The sequence below is a fragment of the Phaenicophaeus curvirostris genome, chromosome 1 (assembly GCF_032191515.1).
Source record: "Phaenicophaeus curvirostris isolate KB17595 chromosome 1, BPBGC_Pcur_1.0, whole genome shotgun sequence".
NCBI classification, from domain to species: domain Eukaryota; kingdom Metazoa; phylum Chordata; class Aves; order Cuculiformes; family Cuculidae; genus Phaenicophaeus; species Phaenicophaeus curvirostris.
The window spans coordinates 168428220-168449293 of NC_091392.1; the positions used below are offsets into that span (position 1 = coordinate 168428220).

Below are 21074 nucleotides of genomic sequence, written 5' to 3' on the forward strand. Positions count from 1 at the left end.
GATCTTCTTAGTTGTGCAGCACATTTGAACCAAGAGCCTTCAACAAAACAGGAAACAAATGTTAACCATTCAGACATATTTAAGGAAATATATGAGTTCCTCTAGCTTGAAAGTTTTAGCCAGTTTGTTGTGATGAACTGGCATATCAGCAAATGTATATGACAAACTGGTTGTGAACTGCATTTGAATTATGAAATACCACAATGTTGCATGATATTGATGATTAATTATACTATGATATAACTAATTATGCAATCATATGCTAAAATCTGAAAATTTTGTAAAAAGAAATCATTAATTTAAAATTTGTAAGTAGAAAAAGAAAATATTTAGATCGTGCTGGTCTAACTTTGTCGTCTAGAAGTCTCAAGATTTCAGTATGCTGTGTGCGCTGGTATCCATAGTTACAGTGTCTCCTATCTGCAGTTTGCTGTATGGTCTCCCCAAAAAGCAACAGCTGCTGATCTCTGTCCCTACATAGAATAGCTCACAGGAGCATACACCTACACGATCTCTTTCCACTAGCAGCCTGTCCTTTGAACACCTTAGTCTTTTTATCCCTTCTGTAATGATGACATTAAGCTGACATCTCCTTCTGGAAAAAACATGTAGCTCTTTGGATTATATAGGGCAGATAGAACTCACTTTTAGATAAAATCTGGGATTTGGCTAAAGAAACAGACTACAAGCATATTTGACAGTATTGGTCCTTTGTGTAATGAATGTTCAGGAACATGAGAAGCCCATTATCCTTAGGAAAGAAGATACATGATAGGACAGTTTTTGCAAAGGTAATGCAGTCTTGCATGATACACAATTGATAGGGAAAATTGGATGTGCAAAATCAGAGGGCTGAATTCAGTGTGGCGCAGCAGCAATAATTCCAGACTCAAATAGTTTGGGATTTGAACAAAATCAAAATTGGCTTTCAGGTCTCTAGCACTTCAGAAAGTATACTATGTGATTTATTATGGAAATCAGATGCACTATTTATTCATTAATGTAAACATTCACATGAAAACTTAGGTTCTAAACTTAAAGCACTGTGGGTTTAAAATATTCGTTGATGTTACTCATGTATTATATAAGTGAAAAGCTAGGGTATGGATACCGTTTTTTCACCATTATTTTATGTGTTTCTCATTTTTTATTGGAAAGGCCAGAGCATCAGAGTTAATAAAATGTAAAACTTCTCAGATAAGATCCCTACATCCAAAATCAAAAAGCCTGCTAAAAATGTTACTGCCGCGGCAACTCTGATGTAAAAGGTTCTAAATAGCACTCTCAGAACATTACATTGTTTGTCAAGGTGTGAAACTATATAATGGTTTTTTTTATTATACTGATGATATTATTCTCAGGTTCTTCCTTACAACAGATACATGAAGATTAGTGAAAGCAATAACATAAACATCAATGAGAATTAACTTTTGCAAGAGAATTTGATTCCATGTGAAATAATGAACATCACAAGTCTTGATTTAAAACAAATAATGAAAATAATTTATACTGATAATATCATTACAAGGATATATGTAGAGGATTTTTTTTATTAAATTCCATTTGGTAATAGTTAATTTGATTAAAGCATTTATGTTCCTGTGGTGCACAATCTGTTACCCTCAGATACTCAGGTATTTGCTTACCTGCCTTTTAATACAGATAGACTTTGTTTATGTGACTCTACTGTGCTAATACTATATGGTTGTTTAATTCTAATCCTGTGTCCTGATTAAAAGGTTTAAAAGTGAAACAGCTCTGCTGTGGAAATGCTATGACCCCACAGCAATGCTTATTGCAGGATCATTTTGAGAAAGTGGAAGGACAACCAAGTGAGACATAGATTTCTCCAAGTGAGTTCAAAGACTTTCATACTTTCTACCTTAAGTTACCATTTCTAATTTAAAAGCAAAAGTCCACTACACTGCTTAATTAGAACATTACAGTTCTTGCTGAAAGGAAAGTCTAAGTGAATGACCCTTAGAGAAGAGTCATTAGTCACAGCCTAGTTGATGTTATGAGACTTATGAGACAGTGAAGACCAAAGCTACAGAGCTTCTTAAGTATCAGAGTGAAAAGCTACAGGTCCTTAAAATTCATACACCTCTGTCACATAACCCTGTTATGTTATGCGACAGGTTTAAACACTGAGAACCCTTATTCTCAAAATTAAAGTTTCTCTGCCCATGAGGACCTGAGAATTCCTGAAAGCACCTAAGTAGAGCAGGACTGAGTATAAAATTTATCTAAATTACCCTGAAGATTTTAACCTATACCATGCAGATATCTTTTTTATCTTGTTTCCTGAAATGCAAAAATTAAGACTGATTATGTTTTTTAAAGACTGATAGTTTTCAACAATAAGCATATAATAAATTATTTCTGTTATTATGATAAAACAGCAAGCCACTAAAACATGATTTTCTACTCCAGAGGAAACAAATCTCAAGAAATTAAAATAGAACATAGGAAGACAGTCAATAGTCAATTTAGGAAATGCTAATCACTTGAAGGAAGGAGTTTTTAGCTCTGAGGATCTAGAACCTGGATTTTATTGCTCTTTTATATACAAATATGTATGCACTCCTTATAAATGTATATACATATGTATACAGAAGGAACAGTTATATAAAGAGTTTTTATTAAATGGCATTTTCTATATTATTTGGCCCTGAGTAACATGAAACTAGTCCAGAGGTTTAGAAGAACAGATATGAGCTCATATGTTTTGTCTGAAAACTCAGCTAGATTCTACTTACAGTCAATGGTAAATCAGTACAGAGTTTGGCATAAGTTCTCCTTAAGCACTAATCCAAATGAAAAGACAATTAAAAAACATAAAGAACTTAATCAAACCTAAAATTACCATTTGAATTTAGAACCTCTGCTCTGAGTGTTATTCAAAATTAATTAAGTTCTGTGAGTGCATAAAGTATATTCCACCATTGCATTACTTCTCAGTAATATTAGGTCTTTGGATTAATATGCTATTACAAAGTTTGATGCTAGTTCCTATTAAGAAGTAGAGTTATATTTTTTTTCATAATGGGATTTAATGTCAGTTTAACCAGCCTGAATTAAACTTTGGCTTAGAAATCATTTAGTTGAGAAGTGCAATGAAATTTTCTGAGTTTTATGGCTTTTTAATTAAAATGAATTAAGGCATCTTGTGTTTAAGTGCCTGCAAACTAGTTCCCTTACAATTCCAAGCTAACGTACAATGTTCTAGTCACATAATTTAAAGTTTATCAGGAGTGAATGGATTAAAACCTCACACGATAAAATCTAGGGGTTTAGGTAGCTATTGACATTTAAAGCAATTAAAAAAAAATAACTTAGTAATGTTTTAATCTAATTATCAGTTAAAGATGATTCTGTATTGTAACTTACTTATCCCTCCAACAATTTTTATATTTTTGTTTCATGTGAAAAAAATGGGTTTTTTTTCCAGAAGGAGGGTCTTGTGCCACCTTATACCCATGTCACTTTCTTCTCACAACTGTCTGTGAATCAAGAACATGAGAACACGTTTGCAATTTCTCTACAGAGATCAAGAACCCTAAAAACAACATTTTAGCATGTTACCTCATAGAACTGTTGTGCTTCTGTTGTGTCCTGTTAATGTAGGGTAGGTAGTTAAGAAAGCTTAATCCAGTCCTTAGGATTCAGTCAATTGAATGAAACATTTTTATTTACGTTATATATTTTCTATCTGTATATTTTAATATGGTTTGTATAGGGTTTTTTTAGCTATTCCTTTATTTATTATAAACTTTGATACTTTGAGATTGAATTCCCATGTACATTTTGTATATTAGCTGGATGTTAATGATCTCTTCTAATCAAGTTCAAGAAGCAATGTTAAATTTATGGTGTTGATCTTCCTCTCAGCCTCGTCATATGTATAGACAGGAATTGTCTGAATTTTGATAATATATCAGTTTATTAGCTCTAACATCTACTTTTATTTTCTTCCAGCATTACTGAATTTGAAATACTTTCTTCTTCTCAGGAGAACATAATGGAAGTTATAAGAAATCAAGAATTTTTACTTCTACCAGCTGATGAGCTCCATAAACTTCTTGCTAGTGATGATGTGAACGTTCCTGATGAAGAGACCATTTTTCATGCCTTAATGATGTGGGTGAAATATGATATGCAGAGGCGATGCAATGACCTAAGTATGCTACTTGCTTATATCAGATTACCACTGCTTCCACCTCAGGTATTTTTTTTAACATTATAATAAGAATAATGACAACAATGATAACAATATATTGTGAAACTCTCATCAATTTATTATCTGCAATTACTGAATAATCTGCATGTTTAAAAGCAAAACTTCAGAATTAGAAAGAAATTAATGGCAGCCTTTTATCTAGAGTGACCTCAGTAAAATTGAGGACTGGACACCCAAGAAATCTGGAGTTATGAAACTAAAGAGCAGTTACTGCTTGGTAACATTCTAAGAAGGACAAGTAGAATAATAAATATTCTCCGGAAAAAAAACTGAAAACCTGGGGATTATGACAAATAATGAGTTGAGTGTGAGCTAACAGTATGAATGAGGTGTTGCGACCCAGCCTGGACAGTCCATGGGTCACCGGGTTAAGATGCTGGGTCTTGCTGTAAAATTTATGGGTTCGGTGCCCACTGGGCTCAATGAAGGCAAAACAATCCCAAGTGATTGGTCCAAAAAGAAACTTATTTGTACAGGCATTCTTAGGGATACTATTGGTATTGGCTTACTAAATTTACGTTAAGGGAAAGAGAGAGACAGAGTAAGAGAGAAAGAAAGAGAGAGAGAAAGAATTAGAGAGAGAAAGAATTAGAGAGAGAAAGAAAGAGAGAGAGAGAAAGGAGAGAGAGAAAGAAGGAGAGAGAGAAAGAAGGAGAGAGAGAAAGAAAGAGAGGAAGGAAGGAAGGAAGGAAGGAAGGAAGGAAGGAAGGAAGGAAGGAAGGAAGGAAGGAAGGAAGGAAGGAAGGAAGGAAGGAAGGTAAGGGACAGAGGAAAAAAAAATGCAAGGACAGCACCTGGGCCCCAGTCCTCTTTTTCTCTCTCCCAGGATGGCAAACATGCTGCTGCAGCTGCCAATGGCCCCTCTTTCAATGTATTATTCATAATTTTTGGTAGGCCTGTGAAGTGCTTCTTCTAGGAAAGTTCTAGAACTGAGTTTGGGAGGGCTTAGGGGGTACTCTGGGGTCTGAGGTGAATCCAAGTTATCATTCTGCCCCTGATCTCCCTACCTGCAAGACTGCAGTATGGCCTCTCTGGGCAGCAAGCACAGCTGGGCTGCTTGCTAGAGTGAGATAAGGCTGAAGGTTAGTGCCTCTGCTGCAGCTGAAAACAAGTAGGCAGCAGAAAAGATTCAGTCTCTTACATGAGAAAAACTGTGTATTCATCTACATCATGAAAAATTTTGTTCCCAAGCCATGTGAAGTTATTATTCCTATAATAACTGGTGCTGCTAAGGCTGCACCAGGAATATTGTTTCCAATTTTGCACTCCACAATTCAAAAGGCATAGAGAGAAAGGTGAGAAGTTCCAATGATGGGCTACTAAGGTGATATATAAGCTGAGAGAGGAGAGACTGAGGAAGCTGGCTAAGTTTAGTCTGGTGAAGGGGAAGATAACTGATAACCTAATAGCAAGGTAAGATTTCTTGATGATGATCATGGAACCGAATTCTTGTTGGGAGCATCACAAAACGTAAGAAGGGTCAAATACTCCACATTGTAGCATGGACAGTACAGGTTGGGTATTGGCTGGGGGAAGAATCATTCAGAAAGCAGAACCACTGCAGCAAGTTTTACAGAGGCTAAGCAATCTTCATTACTGAAGTTTTTCCTGAATTAGCTAGACAAGGTGATCATCAAATCTAGTGTCGTCAGTAGCCCAGATTTGAGTGAGAGGTTGAACTACTTGACCATTGGAGATCCTTTGGAGCTCCCTTCCTATTATTACTTCCATGATTCTGTGATCATTCTCCTTGTGTATTACCAATCTCCTTTCATCTAGTGTACTGGGTCTGGCTGGGGTGGAGTTAACTTTCTTCATGGCAGCTGTGCTTCGCACTTGTGGCCAAACCAGTGATAATAACACATCAATGTTCTGGCTATTGCTGGGCAGTGTTGACACAGTACCAAGGCTTTTTCTCTTCCCTACGTCAATAATCTTCCAAAAGCCAGTAGGTTGGCAGTGGGCAAGAGACTGAGAGGATACACAGCCAAGACAGTTGACCCAGCTGACCAAAGGTATATTCCATAACATGTGATGTCATCCTCAGCAGTAAAAAGCTCAGGGAAAGGAGGAATAAGGGGGAAGATAGTTGTGGTTATGACATTTGTCTTCCCAAGCAACTACTACATGTACTGAGGTCCTGTTTAGCAGGACATGGCTGGACATCTGCCTGCCAGTGGGAAGTAGTGAACTAATTTCTCTTTTTGCTTCTCTTGTGCATACAGGTTTTGTTTTCCCTATTAAACTGTCTTTATCTTGATCCATGAGTCTTCTCCCCTTCCTTTTATTTTCTCCCACAGGAGAAAGGAGTGAGTCAGGGGCAAGTGAGTGTTTGTCTGCTGAATTTTATTGTTTTACTTTCCAGTATAAAATTGTATTTCAAAAGAAACAGTCAAATATAAAAAATGTAAAGGTTTCTTTGTCAGAAGTGTCTACTGGGTTTTTTTTCAACATTTATGCCAACTTAGAAGCTAGCACATAACACTGTGTATTAATATACTCTTTAAAGTGTGTTTTTAAATATGCCAAGCACTTATAAAAGGTATCTTAAACTGTTCACACACCAGCCTCACCTCTAACTTTTAACATATAGAAAGAGATCATGCAGGCTTTGTTGGTTACTGGTCCCTACCCTAGTTCTTAGTAAAAATTTTCTTTATAATTAGTACCTGCAAGGTCTACCGCTATGGAGTTAAATGAGGTTATTAACATAAGTCAAATGAAAGGAATACAGCTATTTTGTTTTTTCCATGAATTGTTGGAAATAATGAAAAACATCGAAGATTAAAAAGTCTACTTTCCTCTTCAATACCCTTGTGTAAAATACCAGATAATGTGTCTGTGTAGCTCAGGTATGAAGTGGTCTCCTTGTCATCTAAAATCCTTTTCCCATGAAAGATTGAACCAGAAGATCTTTCAATGTCACCTCCAACCTGGGCTGTTTTATGATTTTATGATTCTGTGGGACATAAAGTATCAGCAGAAATGATTTAAAGGCAAGATTTCCAAATACTTTTATGTTTGGAAGCTTCCAATCTCACTACAAGTTCTAAACGTAAGGCTCATAAATTTTAGCTTCACTCCTCCAATCAATATGGTATCACATACTTTGCTTACCTCTGTACTGCTAATTGCCTGTAAAACAGCGATCATCACATTACCAAGCTGAGTGTCGTAGCTCTTTATCCACAGTGTTTATAGAAACTCCCTGTATAGCTGAGTAGTTATGTCCACGCTCCACTGTAACTGCCCCTGGGTTTCCTCTGGTGTCTCTGTGGCCCTAACACATAAGCAGACCCTGAGATACTGCCAAAGACACTAATGTCCCTCATTTATGCAAATGAACTGTGTCTACTTTTTTCAGATTATTCTGGATAACTTAAGCCATCTGAAGTATCACTATATATCATGTTTAGCAACTGGATTGAATCCTGGATTTCCACTGCCTATCAGAAATAAGCAGGAGAAATGTAAACACATGTAATTGGTATCTCGTGTCATTGACACCCAGCTATAAACTCCTAAACCAGCTGTGCTAACCTCAAACTTAATTCCATTATGTATCTTTTAGAAAATTTCTCATAGTATGTCTTTCTTTAGATTCAAGTCCAACTTTTAGAGAGAATACATTTCTTTCAATGGCCAGGAAGCAAGGGGCCAGTAAGTAAGGTATATTTTAGAGTGAAATATTTCTGAAAACTCTATATTCAATTTGATCTGAAAATTAACCCTTTTGCACTGGTGTTTGTCTATAATTAAGTATGCCTCGTATAAATGTTTGCTATAGTGCTAAAAATGTATTTTAAAATTGTTTCTCAATTAAAATCAAGATATAACAAAATTTCAAGAAAATATAGACATGAAGGCGAAAATTTACTTTTTATTAAAAAAAGGTGAAATTTTTCCTACTATGGGTAATACTTAAGTATAAATCAAATAAAACACTATCACTTTCACTGCACCAAAATTAATTGAAGAGCTCTGGAGACAAGCCAGGTCAAAATTAAAAGCTAATCATCAGACCTTTGAGATAAGAAGATTTGTGTTCTTTACCTTTAATTCACTAAACAAGATGAAGTCATAGACTGCAAAGATTATTATCAGATTAGAAAGATTGTATTGAGATCCTCTTAAAATGAAGGCTTAAATTTATAGCCTGAGTTTTTATGATACCTCATTTCACTTTCAAGGTGCAGTAATTATATTGGCAGTGTACTCAGACTAGAGTAACAGGATACCAAATAATGTAATTCAAAATTCAACAGAGGAATTTAGGAGAAGCCCAACAGTATTAATGTATTAAAGGGAAAGTATTACAAAACTGAAACTGAAATAAGAATATTCAATGATGCCACTGAACTTTAGTTTAATTTCGCTCCTTTGATTTGCCTGAAACTACCTGCTAAAATAAACCAGTTTGTATTTCTTCATTTAAGTCAAACTGGAAAGACTGGTGGCTTGATCAATATAAGAAAATATTTCACATGATAATAGGTAAGATTAATTACTTACTTTCAATAGATATTCCAAATATTTTCTGTTGATCTGGTAAGAAAACATATCTTAGTTTATATTCATTTTCACTCTTAAAGGATACGGGGAGAGTAGAAATGAGGTGGAAGCCTTAAAACTTGTTAATGATGAAGAATTTTAGATTTTTTCCTTGAATTATTCATTCACAAGCTTATAATAAACAATTTTCTTGTGATTTTTAATAGCATTCTTCACTGTAAGTTAACAAACAAGTTAAAAAACAAACAAAAGATACTGTTAAGCTGACATTTTGTTAGTTGTTGAAAATCTCCAAGAAACAACTTTTCACGTCCGAAAGTACCATAGCTGCCCTCAATTTTCAGCAGTATTTTTAAATGAAATTTGAATAACACTATTTTAATATTTTTAAAAAAATAAAACAAAATTAGACCATGTAAAACAAAGCAAAACCACTAAAGACAGTTTGCAGATATGTCTTTTTTGACGTTATAAGATTAATGTAGACATTATCACAGAATGGTTGAGGTGGTAAGGGTACTCTGGAGGTCATCTGGTCCAACACCTCTGCTCAAGCAGGAAGACCTAAATCCACTTGCCCAGAATCATGTCTAAATAGTTTTTGAATTCCTCCAAGGCCTGTGTCGGGGTCCAGTTATGCTCACAGTATAAACAATATTCATGCTGGTCAGAGGGAAGCCCCAGTGTTTGAATCTGTTCACGTTGCCTCTGGTCCTCTCCCTGGTTACTACTGAAAACAGCCTGCCTCCATTCTCCGTGCACTATTCCTTCAGTTGTTTATGCACACTAGCAAGGTCCCCATGAGCTTTCTCTCCTGAGCTGTCCCAGTTCACTCAACCTTTCTTCATAGGAGAGATGTTCAATCCCTTCATCATCCTTGTGGCCCTTCTGCCCATGTCTCTCTTTTGCTGAGGAATCTAGAACTGGACACAGCATTCGAGGTTTGGCCACACCAGTGCTGAGCAGAGGGGAAAATTCACCTTCCTTAACCTACTGACAATACTTTTTCTAATGTAGCTCAGTAACAGTGTTAGTTTTCATTGCAGCAAGGACACGCTGCTGGCTCCTGTTCTGCCAAACTGTTTTCTAGCAGGATGGCCTCCAGCATGTACCAGTGCATGCATATGTATGCACATACACATATGCTTTTACTTCATTCATTTTTAGTAGAATGTTCTTGTGAACCTTTTAGTTAGAGGTAAAAATCAATATCTGAGGAAAGATACACACATTAAAGACTGGGTAGAATAGCTAAGTATGTTCTCACCTAGCTCCCTGATGACTGTCCTGACCCATCATCTAATGATTACCTTCCCCATGATGCACGATGTACTGTTTACCATCTTCACAGCTCAAGGGAGCAAAATATTTCACCTGAATCCTTGCTAATTTTACATAGGAAAAAGGCTAACCTTGTCTGTGGTTGAATCTGACATGAACCTGTGGCCCTGAAAGTAAACAGTATAGAAGAGTTTTTATCTGTATTACTGAATTCTCCTTCAGTTTCTTTCCTCCTTTTCCAAAACAGAATGATTTCTTCTATACATGTATCTCCTTTTCCCTGACTTAAGCTGTATCTGGAAACCTTCCACACAATTCATCAGCATGTTTGACCCTCTGCCTAACCCTATTTTGTTTATTAGTGACATAATCACATTTACTAAGATGAAAAGCTCGGTTTTGCTAATTGTCTGTACACAGTGTAATGTGTCTGTTAATGCTGAGGCTACAGCATAAGGCAAGGATGTGTACAGCTTCTATTGGTTAAAACATTAATTTTATTGTGTTTCTTAAGAGTGTGAGAAGCTGCTAATGACAGCTGAGCTGCTGAAGGAATTGTCAAACAAGAGTTAGGAGTTAACACATGACACTGAGTGCCCAGAATATCATGACTAACAGAGAATGAGGATGTTATACCCATGTTTTACTGTTTCTCAGCAATTAAGTGCATGATAAAAAGAGCACAAATATTTACTTGCAGAAACGGTTAAGTTAAAGATAGCTGGTACTCCACCAGTGTGCTGTGTTTATAATATATGTTTTTTTGCGACTTCTTGTAATAGAATCACAGAATCATAGAATAGTTTGGGTTAGAAGGGACCTTAAAGGTCAGCTGGTTCCAACCCCTCTGCCTTGGTTGGGGGGATTAGTCCCACTAGATCAGGCTGCCCAAGGCCCTGTCCAACCTGGCCCTGAACACCTCCAGGCATGGGGCATCCACAGCTTTGCTTGGCAACCTGTTCCAGTGCCTCACCACACTCAGAGTGAAGTTCTTCCTTATGTCTAGTCTAAACCTGCCCCTCTCCAGTTTATAACCATTACCCCTAGTCCTATCTCTACAAACCTTTGTAAACAGTCCCTGTCCAGCTTTCTTGTATGCCCCCTTCAGTTATTGGAAGTAGTAGATCAGTGGTTACACTATGAAAGCTAAAAAATAGCATAAGGCAAAGCACAGATATCATTGCCTTTCTCTCTCTGCAACACTTTGAATAATATCACTTTCAGAAGCTTGCAAATCACATCAGTAGGACAATGCATAGTCTTTGAGTATTAAATACATTGTGTGGCTCCAGGGAAACTAATATAGGCATCTAAATCAGGTTTCTTGCCCAGGGGCAGAAACAATCCAGTTTTTATAAAGTGAAGTACTTAAATACCCTGTAAGACACTGGAAAGAAATTAAACTAATCCACTTGGGTTCTGTTATTATTTATGCAGAAATGTTGTAGGGAACCTGTAGGAAAAGTTAAGCCTCTAAATCCCCTCAAAATACACATATCTGGCTGTACATGATTTTAAAAGTGTATATTAATTTTCATATAATGATCAGGCAGAAGCCCTTTAAAATCTAGCTTGGATAATTGACATTATGAGGCAAATTTGTAAATTCCTTCCACAGTTCAGCTGGCATTTGGCAAAGAGGCATTTCTCTGTACTGCTGAACAAAAACACAATCAACCAGGCAGTCATCAGGTGGAGATTCAGCAGGTTCTGACCTTTTCAGTATATGAGGTCCAGCACAAAAAAGGACAAGACTCACCCAACAGCTTAGGAACCAAGAGTGAGAGGGGAGAGAAAAAGAGATTATTATGGAACATGTTCTAACTTGTCACAATAAGACAAGCTATCAACTTGATCACTTGACTCAGGAAAAGAGGACACATGTTCAAATATAGACATTTTCTGACCCTTGGGTCATGTCCAGCCGGCTGTCAACCAACACCCCCAGGTCCCTCTCCTCCAGGCAGCTTTCTAGACAGACATCTCCTAGTCTGTATCACTGCACAGGGTTGTTGTGCCCCAAGTGCAGGACCCGGCATTTGGCCTTGTTAAACCTCATGCCATTGGACTCTGCCCAGTGGTCCAGCCTGTTCAGATCCCTTTGCAGAGCCTCCCGACCCTCCAGCAGATCGACACTTCCACCCAGCTTAGTGTCATCCGCAAACTTGCTAAGGGTGCACTCAATGCCTTCATCCAGGTCATTGATAAAGACATTGAACAGGGCTGGACCCAACACTGAGCCCTGGGGAACCCCACTTGTCACTGGCCTCCAGCTGGATTTGACTCCGTTTACCACCACTCTCTGGGCCCGGCCAGCCAACCAGTTTTCCACCCAGGAGAGTGTGCGCCTGTCCAGGCCACAGGCTGACAGTTTCTGAAGCAGAACGCTGTGAGAAACTGTATCAAAGGCTTTACTGAAGTCCAAGAAGACCACATCCACAGCCTTTCCCTCATTCAGTAAGTGTTGCTAAATGCTTGGTTTTATGTAAGTGAATTGAACATCACTCAATTTGAATGTCTCTCTGTACCAGAATAACATAAATTTGGGAATATGGAGAAGTTTGACAATATTTTGAATGTATTTCTTATGTCAAATTCAAGGAAACAAATGTAAATTAAGAATTAATAACTTCTCACTTGAAGAAAACAGAGTTTTCAGGGAAGGTCCTGGAGTGATCTTCACCATCTTATCAATTTGGGAGAAATTTTGGCCAGACATTTCACTTCCTTGAGAAATGGTAAATAATTGATTATAGTCAGTACAGGGAGAATATGTTCTCATTTCTCTACTTTTTTTTATATAGGTCATGCAGTAAAGCTAGCTTTTTTCTTTTTTTTTAACAACGTCTTTAACTGTTGTGCTATCTTTTCAGCTGATATTTTCTCTAAAGAAAGATGCAACTGTTCCATACAGTGTGCAGATACAATGCAAGTAGATAGTTTCTGTCTTTTAGCTAATTCTAAAATTGTCCAAAAGTCTTGTTAATATGCCTGGCATTTCTTGTGTAGATAAATGGGAAAAATTTGTGAACCGTCAAAATTATAACCATTGGACATGGTTATGTGTGACATTAATTTCCAAATACAGTTTTCTACGAGTAAAGTTTAGGAAATACCAGTAAATATCAGTAAAATTTCAGTAAATTTTAATTTTAATAGAAAATACAAACCAAAGGTTCAGAACAATGTTTTGATAAAAGTATTCCACTTCAGTTGCTCATTCATTGCAGTTCATTCATAAATGTCCCCATTAGAATGTATAGAGTGTGTCCATGTAAAATCACATTAGATTATATTAACTGTCCAAATCAATTACAGCCTCTGGCCATATAGGTAAAAACGTATCTTTTCTTGACATTCAAAACAGCACTGTTTTCAGTGCATTCTTAAATGTGTAATGAAGTTTTATTTGTCTTTAGTTTTGAGAACACGTATTTTCTGTTTATGTTTTTACAAGGTCATGGTATTTATTGTTATTATTTAGCACCTTTCTAACATTTTCTTTCTTTATAATTTTCAAATTGTAGATTATATCAGATTGTTACGGAAATTGCTCAGTGTGTGTGTGGCTCTTCAGTCATCCAGCTTGGCAACATGTTTTTTAATAACTTTGACTAGGATGGTAGGATATTATAACTTGCATATGGAAATCCAGTGTGCACAAGGAAGCTATTAAAAGCAAATGCAGTGGGAGTGGATCACACTACAGTGGTGTACTTCATGTGGTGTTCATGTTCAAACTCTGGTTTACAGTCATTTTTTAATCATATAAAGTACGCAATGAATCTCAACAATAAAAATCAGTATAACTTTCAGCAAATCTCCACTGTCATTTAGGCATCTGCTTACCAACATGCTTAACATCTAGCTGTTCATAGAAAATTTAGTCAAAATGGATAGGTGCTAAGCACTTTTAAATGTCTGCCAGTGTAGCTTGTGTTCTTGAACAGATGTGCAAGTTGCTGACCACTTTTAGAAATCTTGTTTTGAATACCTTTTCAGACACCTGTTTCCCTTAGACCTGTCCCAGCTGTGTTTTCATCTACAAGTATACAGCATGACAATTACCATCAGATTCAAACTGCACTGTATGATATGAACCCTGTTGTTTCACTGTCCAATAATGTATTTTGCTTGTGAGTGTAAATGGATTTTTAAATGATTTTGTGGAGTTTATCATGCAGTAGTGGGTTTTATTTTGATTAATGAGGGCAACAAAGAAAATTGAGAGAGAAAGTTTATCATAGGAGAAGAACAAGCTTTCTGCAGGCTTCACAATTCTGTTGGAATGAATACAAGTTAGCAAGATCTTTCAATGTCGGCTACAAATTCCCCCAAACCAGAAAGTCATTAAAATCTGTCAGTGGTTTCAACCTGTCTGCTTGGGAGCTATGTTGTAGCTACCCAGAGAACAGCATGCTGTACAGTCCCTGGAAGGCACAGCTTAAATTGCACACCTAATTACCTTGAAACCTTGACTGTCTGAGTTGAACGCATATGTCTAAGTTTACCTTGTTGTAACATATAACACCAGCTGTACTCATCTTCTGCTGATAATCACAGAATCACAAAGTGTTTGAGGTAGAAGTGGATCTCTGGAGGTCATCTGGTCTAATGCCTGTGCTTAAATAGGGCCACTCAGAGCCAGTTGCCCAGGATCACATACAGATGGCTTTTGAATATTCCAAGGAGGGACACTCCACAACATCCCTGTGCAACCTGTGCCAACATTCAGTGACCCACACAGTAAAAATTATTTCTTGAAGTTTGGATGGAAGCTCCTTGTTTCAGTTTGTGATAAGATCCCCGTCTTATCTGCTGAACTATCCCTGCTCTTTCAGCCTTTCCTCATAGAAGTGAGATGCTCCAATCCGTTAACTATCTAAGCAGCACTTCTCTGGGCTCTGTAGTCTCCCTTATTTCCCTTAGTTCTCTTATACTGAGGAGCCAAGAACTGGACACAGAACTCCAGGTGTGGCCTCACCAGTGCTGAGTAGCAGGGAAGGATAATCTCCTTTGACCTGCTGACAATGCAGAAGCCCAGGACGCTGTTAGCCTTCTTTGTTGCAAGAAGTGTTTCTTGTTCCTATTCAACTCAGTGTCCACCAGGACCCCAGGTCTTTTTTTCCAAACTGCTTTCCAGTTGTGTGGCACCTAGCATATACTGATGTTTGAGGTTATTCCTCACTATGTGTTGGACTTTGCACTTTTCCTTGTTGAACTTCATAAGGTTCCTGTCAGACACTTTCTCCAGCCTATGGATGGCAGCACAGTGCTCCCAGTCACTGTCCTGCTTCCGCTAGTTCAGTGGCACCAGCAAGCTTGCTGGGAGTATCCTCTGCCTTATGATCCAAATCTGTAATTACTTCTGTAATTTAGTGTAGAGTTATCTAAGAAAGCTTTAGAGTAACTAGTTTATCAGGATAGTAATAGGATTAGAGTTGACCCTCACAGAGATTAAACTATCCTTTTATACGGCAAATATTGCTGCTAGTTGTTGGTGTTACATAGATCATGCCTCCAGAGGTCATGAAAACATAACTCATTGGAAGTAGTGCAGGCAAACATCAATCACTACTCACCACAATTGTTAACAACAGGCAGTTTTAAAAGCAGCAATAGCTCTTGATGTCATTTGAAATCTGCCACTTCTAACCAAAGAAGGAAGGAAAAGGGGACATATCTTGAATGGTTTCTTGGAAAATGGGTGATGAGTGGTCAAAAAACTGGTTGGACTTCCCTTGCCTAATGATAACGAGTGAACTCGTCAAATTAGTAGCTGTTTCAAAGATTGACGCAGTAGTGCTAGTAGTCCAGCCAAAGTCAACATGTGTGCCAAAAAAAGTGTGGGCACATTAATGAATTAAGTTAAAATTAAGTCTGAAGAATGTTGTGAAAGATAACAAGGGACCGCTTATAGAAAATAATATTGAAGATTTTAATAAATGGGCTTATTAAATAATAAGCTTTGGGGATGTGATAATGTTGTGGAAGTTGTTTCAACACCACAGTGTAATTACTTACCACAGATACTACCAATGAATATTCCAATCCCATTAGTACCTAGAAGAATTTGGGGAGAAAAATCAGTTTCTTCATTTATGTATCAAATGCAAAGCCTCAGAGAATGTATGTGATTGATTGTTTATTCAATATATGCATTTTGGTGACTCAATGGTAGGTTAAAGAACACAAACATCAATTATGTTATATTCTTTATGTTTTGGTTTGTTTTGCACTCTGATGCAAAGGAGGGAAAGGGAGAACTTGGGAGTAGAACTGAAGGGTAGAAAGCCAGTTTAAAATTTCTTCTGAATATTAAATTATTTTTAATGTGTGGGTTAAAGTTGGAATTAGAAATTGAACACTGAACACATTACCTCTGCCAGTGACTGTGATCATGAGAAATCTCAGCTGACATGTCAAGAGTTCAGTTGTTAGACAGAAAACAGATTTTCTTTCCAAAATTCTAGGCCAAGACCATTCACTATAATTACCATGTGACTGATCTCTTTGCAGTATTTTATCACCTGCATGTATTCACAGATCACAGACTTACAGGCAAGCTAATGAAAGTCTGTTAGGTCTAAACCAGTATATCTTAATGTAGATTATTTGTAACAGAAGTGATTAACCATACATTTCAAGAAAGAACGGATCTAGAGTTTCTTCAAGATCCTTATATCTGCTGCTTCTTACTGCTGAGGGGAAAACAACCTTTGTTTAAGAATGCAGAAATCTGAGGGATTTAGTATAATCTCTTTCTTTGTTAGCTGGTTGAGCAGCTGGCTTGACTAACTCACACATTATGAATAATTCAGTCCGTAAGCAACACAAATATTGAATTTCATGTACCGAATATTTGTGTTACTACATAAAAATGCCTGGAAATCATCTCAGAGATAAAACAGGTTTACTGAAATCGTGAATAAAACATGAATAAGCAAGAAAGAATTCCAAACTGATCCAGAATGTTCAGTGAGCTGAAAGAAAATAGTAGAAAACAAAACAAGACATGCTAAATTAAAGAAGTTATTAATTGCCAATATGTTTCATTATTTTATTTCTAAAACAGTGTATTGAAGTAGTTATCTAAAGACAAGTAAAATCTCAAAACGATAAATTAGTATAAGCTCCATAATTACAAAAAGAATCAAGAAATTTTAGTCTAAATTTTAAGGGTGGGGAGTTGTTTTACTAAATTTTTCTCTGAAAATACTTCTTAAACATGGTAAGAATGCATTCTTAATCATAGGGAAATAACCTGGCTTCGGATTTTTGTTAACATACAAGAGAGGGTAATCAGGCAGAGTTTGATAATTTTTGATGTTGTGTCTCTTGTCATTGAAATCCTACTCGTGCATCTTTGTGAGCTCTGTAAAGAGTGTTTGTATATATACTTCTGTTCTTGGATATACATCAGTGAGTCAAATAATTAAATTGAATCCCCTTGTAATGCCTGGTAGATATTCACCATGAATGTGGAAATCTTACACGGGCTCTTAAAGAAAACCTGTTTGTGAAGACTAATTGGCAATTTGTTAACTCAAAATTGCTTGTAAGAACATACTTCCTAGTATTGTTAAGTCTGAATTTTCTCTGTCCATATCATATTAATATTCAGTATGATTTTCCTACTATATTTTATGATACCAAACAGAAAAAAAATACTTAGGGTAAAACTTAATATACTGAGGTTTAGAAATCATCTGAAATGGATAATCTAGACTAAAAAATAGTGTTCTGCATTGGAAAAATAAAATCTATTTGAGCAAACTTGTCATGCCTTCCAGGAAAAAAAAGACACCATCTTTGGTATGCTATTAAAAAAAAAACTGAACTTCCATCACTGATAGAAAAGACAGTTAGATAAAGTCCTTTATTACCTAGACCATGAAAAGTAGCATTCATTCTTTTCCACCTATTTCTTTACCAGATTTAACCTAATATAAAACCATAATTTGTGAAACCATATTATTCCTGATATAAGTCTTAGTGAGATTAGCATTTGAATTGTCTGCCATAATTTTTGTTTAAATTTTTTATAATGGATGTTATCTAATCAATTCCTGTAGACTAAATCAAATATCTTGTTCACATCAACAATCAGTTTAATCTCAGAGAAGACATGGATGTATTCATTCAGGCAGAATCCTGAATTAATTGATACATGACCAAACGTATTCATACAGTGTAGTGATTAAGGCATGGACCCTGCTGAAGAGGCAACAAGCAAGATCACCGTTATTGAGAGGATGCAAACCCTATATAGTCTTTATGCATCCAGTCAGCAGCTACCCCAGTGAATTTCCACCTGTGAGAAACCTGAAGTTACAGGAGAGCATACATACTCTGCAGTGGAACATATATAGTCTAAATGATGTTTCTTAAAATTAAATTATACAGTTTTAATCAGAATAACAAGGAATTAAGTCAAAGCTTGTAGTTCCAATAGTATTAACAGGCATTTCTTGCACTTGTTTTATAGACAGAAAATAATAAGTGTCAAACAATTTATTCCTTTTACCACATTAAGCAACTGAAATACTTCCATTCATATACCAATACAATGAGGTAGGAATAATTACTTCTACCATTTAGACAGATTTAGACAGATAAAAAAAATTTCTAATTGGAGTTTTTTTCCAAAGTTGCACAGTGCTTCCTTACAGCTAGAGCAATGTAAGACTTTGAAACTAGACTGAGAACTATTTTTAAGTCAGTTTAAAATCAGTATTTTATACTTTCCAGGAATTCATACAAACCCCTTATTTGCTTTTCATTTTAATCTGTGCAACAATCATGACTTTGTATTTCAGAAGACTCTATTCTTTCCTGGTAGCTGCATTACTATGATCATCAACCATAACTAGCTGTAACAAATCTGTACATGGAAGAAGACACATAAAAGGACAATGATGGCTAATCAAATCTCTCTTGAAAACCTTTCTATATGCAAGCTCTAAGTCATTCTTTCTTCAGATTTTTGTTTCATATGGTAATGCATTTCTCTTACTCAAGGTTGTCAAGTGACTTCAGATACACTTTGGATCAAGAAAGAGACTTGTGGTCTTCATTAAACAAAAAGTGCCATAAAACTCCACATTTCATTTATATGCAGTTTATTTAAAGGATTTTAAGCTTTTTGTTCTTCTGTTACAATTATTAATACTATTAAGATAAGGCTAATCCTGTGTTCTGCACTGGCATGTTGAGTTTCTGAGGACATAGGACTCTTCAGGGTTTTTTTAATAGAAAAAATGCATGTAGGTACCAGGATAATTTTTAGAGAACTGGAAGTTGCTTTCTCTCTCTGATAAAATTAATCTGATTAGGTATGAAATTCAATACTCTTCAGGATATACAATAATTATGTATTATTAGGGACTATTCAAGATTTTAAATCACAACCAATAGACATGTGCAGATAGACACCACATAAGCATAATTTTAAATGATACTGTGCCCCTTTTAGCAGCAAATGTCACTGGGATAAAAGAAGATAAAAACTTGTGCATCTGTTTGGTATCTTGCTTTGGCATGCAGGGAATACTTTTTCACTTTATTCATTTTTATAGCCCTGACACCTGTCCTGTCTCTTTGTAATGGTGGGAATTCTATGTTTTTTCCTCATCTCCCTTTTGGGGTAATTACTGTGTCTGATGTTGCACATACTAAAGTGATGGAATTTGAAATTTAGATCCCCCTGTCTGGGTGAATATTGTCATGTCTTACACTTCTCGCAAGGTAGGAAGCTTTATCTAAATAACCAGGATGAGTCCTGTGTCTCTTCAAAAGGATGAGGATCTTATGAAAGTTTTTGTGAGGCAGTTGTCTGGCTCTTCCATTGTCTTGTAATTTCTTTCAACAGCAGGAGAGGGGTGAGTGATTATTTCTTTCCCAAGCAGGTGGCATCCTCTTTTTCCTCATAGTGGCTAAATTTTATCCTAGATGCCACATATTCAACAGGGGGAAGCAGGACCTGTCCCATCTCTCAGATCAAATGATCATTTATGTAGACAATGTGAGACTTAATATCATTCAAATAAATAATCAAATCACCAACAGTCTCACTTGGATCATAGCTGCAAATCAATGGGATAAAAGAGAGACTGGGGGAGATCTGTCAGGAAGAAGCAGAAGTAGAGATGATCCCCAAAGAAGGAAGGTGAGAGTTAAGGGTGGCAGCAACGCAGGCAGCAATGAGGACACAGTCCCATGGTGCATCCACTGGCCGTCACTGTACCAGTGGGAAACTCCGCTTTTTTTGTGTATTAGACTTGGCTTTCCTTTTGGCAGTACTTGAGAACTTCTCACTCCAACCCTCAATTGGAATGTACTTCACTGTGTTGAACCATGCCTGCTCTATGCAGCATTGTGTTGGAAGTAATTTATAAGTAAAGCTGAAGTAGGACTTGGTGGGGGTTTTAAAAATGAGAAGCACGGCAACATGAAGTTACTAAAAATTCTTAGGATATTGACAGGCTGAGAAGTTCTAGCAATGCTAGAAATAGCTGTGCTGAAGTAGCACTGACATGTGTCTCCTGAGAAGCAATGGCTCTGTGAGTTTCCATGTGTTACAAAACCCAGAAGTCTTCATTTAGTGTAGATACAATTCTCATAATGAAGTATGTCATAGCCATGGAACAGCAAGACGAACATAATATGGTTTCCAGGGAAACACCCTTGTTAACTGAATTTCCTGACCAAGTGCATCCTGATTTAATAAAAATACATCGATTCTTTTGATGTAACAAGGAAAGATAACTATGTAGTAAAAAACATTCAAGAAGATTATTAAAATTCAGACAACATGAAGCAGATTTATATGGTTTTCTGATTCCTAAACAGTGGGTTTAATTTCAACATTTTCCCCCTCACTCACAGATTTTAATCATTAGGACTTGTTACTTTTACTACTTTAACTTTTTAACTTTTTTACTTTTTTACTTTTTTACTTTTTTGCTTTTTTGCTTTTTTGCTTTTTTAGTTAGCTACAGGATTTTGTGATAATAAAATAATTTAATTATTTGGGCATTGA

General features: G+C 36.4%; 1 protein-coding gene across 2 annotated transcripts in view; it reads left to right on the plus strand.

The window, feature by feature from the left end:
* KLHL1 (kelch like family member 1) overlaps nucleotides 1-21074 on the plus strand; it is a 210313-nt gene that overhangs the window by 124537 nt on the left and 64702 nt on the right. For both annotated transcript variants that reach the window (XM_069880485.1, XM_069880476.1), the window contains one exon: nucleotides 4013-4225. In XM_069880485.1, the coding sequence (XP_069736586.1) occupies nucleotides 4013-4225 (213 nt within the window). The remainder of the gene's footprint in view (nucleotides 1-4012; nucleotides 4226-21074) is intronic.